The sequence below is a fragment of the Procambarus clarkii genome, chromosome 12, assembly GCF_040958095.1.
Source record: "Procambarus clarkii isolate CNS0578487 chromosome 12, FALCON_Pclarkii_2.0, whole genome shotgun sequence".
NCBI classification, from domain to species: domain Eukaryota; kingdom Metazoa; phylum Arthropoda; class Malacostraca; order Decapoda; family Cambaridae; genus Procambarus; species Procambarus clarkii.
Genome location: NC_091161.1, coordinates 46,769,629 through 46,780,172, shown reverse-complemented (window position 1 = coordinate 46,780,172; position 10,544 = coordinate 46,769,629). Strand labels below are relative to the sequence as shown.

Genomic DNA, 10,544 nt, shown 5'->3' with positions numbered 1-10,544 from the left:
ACAGGCTCTGGTAAAGAGTCCAACAAGTGTTTAGGATCATGAAGAGAAAGCGTAAAATTTGAGGGGAGATAAACGGAACAGACTGCATACCATTTACTCACAAAGATACGAACCACAAAACACTGAATGGGTGACTGAAAAAGTTGAGGGATGAAGGGAATATCAAGACAGATCAAGAGAGCAGTAGAGTTATGCGCAGTAAAAGCTGGAGGGGAAAAGAGAAAGTAATAACCACGCCAAGTAAGTTTTATTGTTTTCTTTTGGGAGGGAGTTTTTTTGGTTGTTCTACCTCTTCCCCTCACTTCATTACACACACAAATTACAATAGCGTGATGCTTCAATGAACAAATCCACAAGGGCCGTGACGAGGATTCGAACCTACGTCAGAAGAGGTAGAACGGCCTGTTGACATAGCTAGAGTGCATGGGGGGAGCTGTGTAAAGCCCTGGTTTGTGTCTCGGAGAGGCTGCAGGATTCAAGTAAGTTCAGTAAAACTTCTGGTTTCAACTCTTTTTACCATGTCGTAGCTCAGTCGATAAGGCAACGTCTGGGATGATCTCAGACATAGGTTCAAATCCTCGTCATGGTCCTTGTGGATTTGTTCATTGATGCATCACGCTATTGTGATTTCTGTGTGTTTTTGACAATATTCAAATGACTCTTATGCTGTATGAATCCTAATGTGCTTTATTAGATTTGAATGTTGTGAAAAGTCTTTTTGACACATTGAACAGTGATATGGTTTCTCTCCTGTATGAATCCTCATGTGTTTTATTAGATATGATTTTTGTGAAAAGTCTTTTTGACATTCTGCACAGTGATATGGTTTGTCTCCTGTATGAATCCTCATGTGTTTTATTAGATTTGATTTAAGTGAAAAATCTTTTTGACATTCTGCACAGTGATATGGTTTCTCTCCTGTATGAATCCTCATGTGTTTTATTAGATATGATTTAAGTGAAAAATCTTTTTGACATTCTGCACAGTGATATGGTTTCTCTCCTGTATGAATCCTCATGTGTATTAGTAGAGATAATTTGTCTGAAAAGTCTTTTTGACACTCTGAACAGTGATATGGTTTCTCTCCTGTATGAATCCTCATGTGTGTTATTAGATGTGATTTTCGAGTAAAGTTTTTTTGACATACTGAACAGTGATATGGTTTCTCTCCTGTATGAATCCAAATGTGCCTTATTAGATTTGATTTAAGTGAAAAATCTTTTTGACATTCTGAACAGTGATATGGTTTCTCTCCTGTATGAATCCAAATGTGCCTTATTAGATTTGATTTAAGTGAAAAATCTTTTTGACATTCTGAACAGTGATATGGTTTCTCTCCTGTATGAATCCTCATGTGTGTTATTAGATGTGATTTTCCAGTAAAGTTTTTTTGACATACTGAACAGTGATATGGTTTCTCTCCTGTATGAATCCTCATGTGTGTTATTAGACTTGATTTAAGTGAAAAATCTTTTTGACATTCTGAACAGTGATATGGTTTCTCTCCTGTATGAATCCTCATGTGTGTTATTATATCCGATTTTCGTGAAAAGTCTTTTTGACACACTGAACAGTGATATGGTTTCTTTCCTGTATGAATCCTCATGTGTGTTATTAGATTTGATTTTCGAGTAAAGTTTTTTTGACATACTGAACAGTGATATGCATTCTCTCCTGTATGAATCCTCATGTGTTTTATTAGAGATAATTTGTGTGAAAAGTCTTTTTGACATACTGAACAGTGATATGTTTTCTCTCCTGCATGAATCCTCATGTGTTTTATTAGAGATAATTTGTGTGAAAAGTCTTTTTGACATACTGAACAGTGATATGGTTTCTCTCCTGTATGAATCCTCATGTGTGTTATTAGATTTGATTTAAGTGAAAAATCTTTTTGACATTCTGAACAGTGATATGGTTTCTCTCCTGTATGAATCCTCATGTGTGTTATTAGATTTGATTTTCGAGTAAAGTTTTTTTGACATACTGAACAGTGATATGCATTCTCTCCTGTATGAATCCTCATGTGTGTTATTAGATTTGATTTAACTGAAAAATCTTTTTGACATTCTGAACAGTGATATGGTTTCTCTCCTGTATGAATCCTTGAGTGTGTGTTATTAGCCATAATTTATTTTTGAAGTCTTTCAGACACATTCTACAGTGATATGACTTTTCTCCTGAATGGTCACTTATATAAATTTTGATATTTTTGAAAGTAGTTTAGACAATGTATTTACTTTTTTTCTCTAAATGTTTTGCATGCTATTATGCGAGATGTTTTCATAATATAATTTTGAACATTCAACACTGATGACATTTTTCTTTTGAATAAATATTTGTACAGTTTTCTTGATTGTATAAACCTTTACAGCTATTTGATCCAAAAAGCAAGTATTATCTAATGAAATATTCTACATTTCATTAGTTAAGTTTTGTAGACAATTATTACTAGTATTTGTCTCCTTTATAAATTGTTGTGTTCTTTATAAATCTTAGTAATATGTTTGATATATTTTAAATGCATGAGCTTTTATTTATTACTAAAGCAAATATTGTTAAGAGATGCCAAAAACACTTGGACTGTCGGATACATAAATAATTCAAGTAACTACATAGCAATCAGTATAGAGTAACCAGAATAGAGCACACAGGTTATAGTGTTAACTCTGTTGTCAACAGATGGCACTCAATATCAGATAAGCAATTGGAATAATCTAATTAACTTTTGTAGGAATATAAAGTAATTTAATTAATTGTCAAAGACACAAGAGAATGGAAAAAAGTTACAATATGTAAACCACTGGTATTATTCATAAATAGTAAGATAATATTGTGCTTATTATATTATAAAATGTGCTAGACATAAAATATACTCTACAATATTTCCTGTGAATCAGCAAGTGTAAAAGCAAACATACAAATCTACGTCTCCACATGCGTTCACCAGCAGGAAAGTTAGTGTCCGTGTATAACTTTGTAAACATTACAAACAAATCCTGTGGCAATTTTTTTTTTTTTAAGATTAACAAAATGTCTTTGTATAGGAAAATTAAATATATTATAAATTTATTTATAATTATACTGATTTATCATACTGTACATATAGCAACAGCAGAGAGGGATGGTTTATTATAAATACAGCCACAGTATTAAGATGTTTCACTACAGAACCTTATTACAAATATGACCACAGAATTTGGGATGTCTTATTATAAATATAACCACAGAACTGAGGAATGTCTTATTATAAATATAACCACAGAACAGAGGAATGTCTTATTATAAATATAACCACAGAACTGAGGAATGTCTTATTATAAATATAACCACAGAACTGAGGAATGTCTTATTATAAATATAACCACAGAACTGAGGAATGTCTTATAATAAATATAACCAAAAAACTGAGGAATGTCTTATTATAAATATGATCAGAGAATTGAGGGATGTTCTCTTATAAATATAACCACAGAACTGATGGATGTCTTATTATAAATATAACCATAGCACAAGAGTCAGGTACAGTGGACCCTCATGTGGTTTGTCATTTGCAAACATATATGTATGTGATTTTTACAAGAACTTACTGATCCAATGTACCATGCACATTGTTATTTTTAAATCCCCAATACAGTCATGTAAATATGTGAATAAATAAATAAATTCTGAGCATTAAGAACACTGATATATTATCTTATTTGGAGAGCCTTTTGAGCTTAAGAGCAAATTACCCAAGAAAAAAATCATAATTACTATACAGTATAAAGATTATTTTAATGCTTTCTCAACATTTACAATGGCTCACATAGGAGAAAAAGTATGAAATGTTTTAAAACTGAAAATATATATTAAACTTTTTTATATTAGAACCTGATAATAAAAATAATTAATTTGAAAATCTTAAAATGTATTCTTGCCAAACAATACTGTACCACATACACAATGAGCTAATAAATACCGAGATTTTTAAATTAATGATACACCAAATTTAATTTAAATACACATTTCCTTTGTTACCATAGTACATGAGATGTTAATAATGCATGACATATTGATAATACATGTAGTCATTCACATGAGTGTGCTGAAGACAGTCTTACCCATTTACATGTAGTATTTCTTACACCATAATGCGTTTCATAATGCTGCTGACAACATGTATGCAGTATATCTGACACTGTGTGGATGCTGACACTGCAGGTATTATTCAACACCACTGGGTCCTGGCACTGCAGGTATTATTCAATACCACTGGGTCCTGGCACTGCAGGTATTATTCTTCTGGTGACCGTAGGAGCTGTGAAAGAAAAGATTGAGAGATTACCAAGTCGTTTAAAGTCAACAAATACCAAATACAGAATCTTCGAAATCTAGTAAAGATTTCCCAAATAGGATTTTTTTTTTAATAATTCCAATACTATAATGGTTCTTTCTCCAAATAAAACAAAGATATACAGTATAGGTAAAATATATCAGCCAGCAGACTGCTAACAGGTACAAATCCCTGCGCACAGGAATCTTAGCAGATACAGTATATGGAAAATGGCAAACATAATTCCAATCTGCAAAAATGGTATCCGAGAAGACCCTCTAAATTACAGACCCATATCATTAACAAGTATGGTAGTTAAAACATTAGAAAAAAATAGCTAACACCAAATGGGTTGATCCATTGTTAACATAACAATGGGTAGAACACCTGGAGAGTACAATAATGACATAAAAATGGACAGACGGTATGGTTTTCGAACAGGAAGATACTGTGTAACAAATCTACTTAGTTTTTATGAATCACAGAGATTCTACAGGAAAGAGATGGTTGGCCAACTGTCTATCTGAACCTAAAAGACCAGCATTGATGTAATGAAATGCCATTTTCTGGGTGAGACCAGAGGCTCCCTAGAGCTATCCGGGCTGATATGAGCGTATTAGACCGTGGCATCAGCCAAGTGAATGGAGTTCTTAGGCCTAACAGGGACCACAAACCAGAACCTAGCCCCACCTCAGAGAGGCACGAGGAGCAATGGCCTATAGAAAGCCTCGTGAGGTTGGAAGCATTCTATGTCTGCCATCGACCGAGACAGGCACCCAAGAAAGGGTTTGTTTTGGGGTACCTACCTATCTGGTTAAAAAATTGCTACTGAAAGCCAAACTGTTGAGAAGAACTCTCCAAACTAAAAACTAACAAACGAGCATGATGTCACAACCATCTCCGTGCCGCTGTCAGTGCAGCTCCACCTTCCGCAGAAGGGGGAATGGGGAGCTCCAGACCTCCCACACCAGCTATCATCCCCAAGTTCAGAGGCTGGATGTCAAAAACTGCGAAAAACCTCCGACCAGAGGAAGGGAGGGTTGCCGGGAAGACTCCGGGTCTAACCCAAAAAATGGCATTTCATTACATTCAACGCTGGTTTTCTGGTGGAGCCCCTTTGCCTCCCTGGAGCTACTTAACCAAAGATAAAAACAAGAGGGACTTTCCCGGGAGGTGGTTGCCACTCGCTCCAGGGACACCATCCAAGCGCCCAGTTCCAAGAGAAGCCGGACCTGGGACAAAGAAGTCATCCGAAAGCAGGAGCAATAGACCCAAGGGTTCAGATTGAACAAGTTCAGAATGTACCGCATTGTCTGCACAGTCTCTTTTCAAAACCGGAAACAGGTGGGAAACCAACCTGAGGGATGAGGACTTCTGTCCACACCCAAGCAAACCCACTCCAAGGTGACCCAACAGAGAGAAAGCCTGCCCTGCCAGCTCCGAGCCCCCCGAAGAAGGAGGGGCCACCCAATGCCACTGCAAGCTGCATGAAGCGACTTGAAAAGCCGACAAATCGTGGGACCAGGCGCGAGCAAACTGCACGAACCTCTCCCTCCCAATTGCCTCGTCAATAGGATGACCAACAAAAGGGCCGAGGCCCCTTATGAAAAGCTGATAGATGAGCAGAGCGATTACCGCGCCAACCAGACGACGTCGGCCCGGAAGGCTGTTCCGACTCTGAAATTGGCACCACTGGCATACCACGATAAGAGCAACCTCGAGCCCTGGGCATGACCTTTTTGGTTAGAAACCCCACGGGCCCCCCCCCTAAGAACCAAAAAGTCCGACATGGGAGGACAACTAGAAACCTCCGTTTGCAGAAACTGCACCATCGCATACTGTGCAAAAAGAAAGAACAAAATGGGCAGAGAAAACCTAAGAGCCAGAGCTCAAGCGGATTCTAAGGATGGAGCAAGCACCGCCTGATGGCACCCAAAACGAGAAGCAAAAAACAGAGACTCTGCCTCCCTTAGGATTGGCACAAACAGCTTCAACAAGGCAGCTGACACCCGCACCACTGCGACCAATGCACCAGAACTAGGATCAGCAACCAACGCCTCCATGTCCTCCGTAAGCCAGTCCGAAGACAGCTTGAGAAGGGAAAAGAAACGCAAGACCGAAGCCTAATGGTCACGGATGAGTAAATCCTCAGCAACCAGGGCAGCCGAAAGGGAGGGAACCTGTACGCAAAGTTACACAGGCCGACATCCCAAAGAAGGGCAGGGACGAACAAACAAGCAGTGAAGCGTTCAATCTCGCCCCCCGGGTAAACCTAACAACCATCAGGGCCTCTCGCCACTCAAGCATGTGGGACCGACAGAACGTATGCCATGCCGCCACTGAAAATATAGGCTATTCTGCCAAAGAGGATGACTCCAGAACCTCGTAACGCACCCAGTAAGGAAAGGAAAAACCAATCACAAATGAGGCAGGATCCATTATTGAGGCACAATCCAGGTCATGCAGGAGATGGCCTCGAGCCGCAATAGCCTCCCGCACCTAATGGGGCGCGATGCGGGAGGCCGAAAACCTCTGGAAGTGAGGGACAGAAGTACCAGAGGGATCCCGGGAAGGGGTTGATGCTATATCAAAATCGTATAGGGAGGGAGGGGATAAGAAAACCCCACCCCCCTGCAACAACAAACCTCGCTCATAGGGTACCAACACCCAAGCGGGGTCAAATGGAACCCAAGTCCCCCATGTCAACCCCTCCCTTGCCTCGGGAACCTCCACATTAGGACTCGGGGCCGAGTCGTCCTGCAAACCCTGTGCCTCAAGAAATAAGACAGAGTCCACCGGAAAAGTTGGAACAAACAGGGCCAATTGGTCACACCCAGAAGCACCAGCTGGAGAAAAAGGCTCGAATGCCTCCGTCATCACACCAGAAGGAGCATCCCCTGAAACTGCTCGAATCTCACCACCAACTAAACCCTGAACAGACTCTGAAACCCTTAGACACTTCAGAACTGGGTGCAGAGGGTCGAGGAACAGCAGGGGAAGGACAAGGGAGGCATGGACGAAACAAAGTTGAGGCGATAACAACCCCAAGTTCGAGTCCCTATATGCAAAACCGGGCAGGCTCAGGGCATCCGGGTTAGTAACCAACCCAGCGCACTGCAGCAACCTAAATCACGCATGCAACGCCAAAGCTGCCTGCACCCGAGTATCAAGATCAGTGGATTGGATGAACTGGAGTACAAGCAAGGAACACCACTCGCAGGACTCCGGGTCAAAGGTGTTACAGACCCAACAGGCAGCATGAGGGAGGCACAAATTGGTGATTGTCACCCTGAGACAAGGGGACAGAGCTACCCTCAAACTCACACGAAGTGAGATGGGACCCAGAGGATGCATCCATCGGACCCACAGAGCCCTAAAGGGGATTTCCAGGGCCCTTAGATGCTCTGCTAAGGGAAGCCCAGGCAAGATACTGATAACCGGCACCCCAAACTATCCAGCGAACTACTAACAGTTGAACCCTCGGGACGTGTACACTCACAGGGACCTAGTAGGACCACCAATTTATATAGAAGGGGTACCAACACCAAGGGGCAGACCCCCACCAGGCAGGAAACAAAAATAAAAGAAAACTCCCGCATGAGGGACAACGACCCAGGTGGAACATAGCCGATCGCTATAATCTGGTGAAAACTAGCTGCACAGTACCTTGCGCCCCTACCAGTGACAAAACAAGTGGTGCAAGAAACACCCCAGCTGACACCAAGGGCGGGCAATTACCGAGAAGCAAAAGATTCCACAGAGGGCAGACCCCAAGCGACTTGTGGAAGATAACCCCAAGCCACAAGGGCAATACCTACTGGGCACCTAGGGAAAGGAAACCCTAGGCATATGCAGCCCCGAGTACTTGTGAAATTACTCCTGGTTAACACACCACCACAGGACAGGACCACACCACAAGGCACAGCACTGTTAATGACTTGAGCACGATCAGGGCATTAGTCAATGGAGTTCAGCCTACCGGGGACCACAAACCAGAACCTGGCCCCCTCAGAGAGGTACAGGGAGGAATGGCCCTGGAAAACACCCCATGGTTGGGGTTTTCCTTATCTGCCATCCAATAGAGTTAGGCACCCAGAGAAGTAGGCATAACAAAACAGACCCCACATGGTAAGAAAACTGCAACCAAAAACCCAACCAGTCCCAAGTTAACAAGGGAAACAGCAAACATCACACTTTGCCGTCGCACCACTCGTAAGCGCAGCCATCCCCTCCCCGCTAGGGTGATGGGGGAGCCCCGGACCCCTTGTGCCGGCTACCTAGCAATCCAGTTCGGAAGCTAAGCATCCAAACAATGCTAAAAAAAAAGTCGGCAGGAGGGAGGGAGGGAGGGTGACTGGGAGCCTCCAGGGATCCCTGAGAACTTTTCGACCTCCAAAAGCACTGCGCCCGAATATTGACCCAAGAAATGGCAAACACGGCAGCCAAAGCAGCAAACTTCCTACGTCATGGGTGTGCGGACAGATAGCAGGTTGGCTAGACTTAACCACCATGCTGTACGGCCATAATAAATGACAATTCTGTGGTGCGCCGAAAATAAATTCTGTGCAAAAAATTATTTTCTCTTATATTGTTAAATTGTAGCCTCTGATCATGGTAAAATAAAATTAAATATTGTATGTGACATACTATAGCCATGATGGAGCTGAGAAGTTGAGCAAATTATGGGCGCTGAGCGATGAAGCCCTCAGGGTCACTAGCAGACGCCTCCTCACTCCCTCTTTCACCAACACCTCACTCGGCAACAATCCTTCTCCCAACATACAGTGGTACCTCGGAATGCGATTGTCCCTGTATGCGAGTTTTTCGGAAGACGAGCAGGATTTACTCAAAAATATGTCTCGGAAGGCGAGGGTTACCTCGGAACGCGAGTTTGTTGATACGTGTACAGGCCGACTGGCGCGTGGTGGCATGACGATCGCGCCTCAGTTTACCAGTGTCTCGTGTCCAGTGACTACCCCACCTGAATTCTTCACAAGGATTTACAGTTTTTTATCGGTTTTTTGGCCATTTGAGCATAAAAGTTGTCATTATATATCTTGCCATGGGTCTCAAGAAAGCCATTGGAAAGGTTCTACCTAAGAAAATAGCTGTGAGTAGAGGCAGTAGAGGATGTCCCTTCTTGATTAAGAAAATGTGTGAAGTATGGGAAGAACTACAAAGTTTTGTTGAAAAAACTCACCCAGATAAAGCTGTAGCAGGCCGTTGCATTGACCTTTTAAATGATAATGTGATGTCTTACTACAGACAAGTGTTAAAATGTAGGGAAAAACAAGTGTCATTAGACAAATTCTTAGTAAAACAAGCAAGTCCTAGTGGTATGCAGGCAAAATGTGCCAGAGTGTGCATATCAGTGAAGTCCTCACTGCCTGATGTGATAATGGAAGGGGACTCCCCTTCCAAACAGTAACTCCTCTCTTCCTCCCACCTCCTCACCATCTTCCATACGCCTACAGCATTCAACAGCAAGGCAAGTAATAACTTGAACATAGTTTTGTAGGTTTATTTAGATGAATTAGGTATAAACATTTAATTTGATGTGGGGTTTTTGGGGTAGTCAGGAACGGATTAATTCATTTCCCTTTATTTCTTATGGGAAAATTAGCTTCGGAATGCGAGTTTTCGGAATACGAGGCGTCTCCAGGAACCAATTAAACTCTTAAACTGAGGTATGCCTGTACTCCTTTTGCTGTTATTACACTATATACACACATCATATACAGTATAAGAATCTACATTTGTTTTCACCATAGCGAACCACTAAGCTGGTATGCTGAGTCCAGACAATAACAGGTTGCCACACAGAATTAGCAGACGATGCTACCTCCCTCACCAAGATTACTCCTCCCACCATACTGCAAACAGGGCTAATTATCACCACAATCCTATTATCAGAATCCTGGTCACTAAATCCTGTAAATTAATAATTTTCCACAAGTTTATTCTGTAAAGGAACATGAGAAGTCATTTCAAGATTCTAAGATGGACCAAACAATGGTAGGGTGCTGTGGCTACCTGCATAGTGCTGTGAACATCTTGAACAGAACATGTGAACATAAGAATAACGGTAATTGCAGAAGGCCTATTGGCCCATATGAGGCAGCTCCTATTTATAACCTCCCACTCATATACATGTCCAACCTATCCCACAACAGCATTGTGTTCACTGATATCTGGAAATTGTACACAGTCTTTATCACAGTCAGGCTCC

General features: G+C 41.6%; 1 protein-coding gene across 1 annotated transcript in view; it reads right to left on the bottom strand.

Annotated features, from left to right (window-relative positions):
* Positions 1–489: 489 nt before the first annotated feature.
* The window catches only part of LOC138363918 (zinc finger protein 271-like), a 93,113-nt gene continuing 83,058 nt past the window's right edge, over positions 490–10,544 (bottom strand). The window contains exon 4 of the mRNA XM_069323379.1: positions 490–4,300. Within this exon, the coding sequence (XP_069179480.1) occupies positions 662–2,128 (1,467 nt within the window). The 5' untranslated portion in view covers positions 2,129–4,300 and the 3' untranslated portion in view covers positions 490–661. The remainder of the gene's footprint in view (positions 4,301–10,544) is intronic.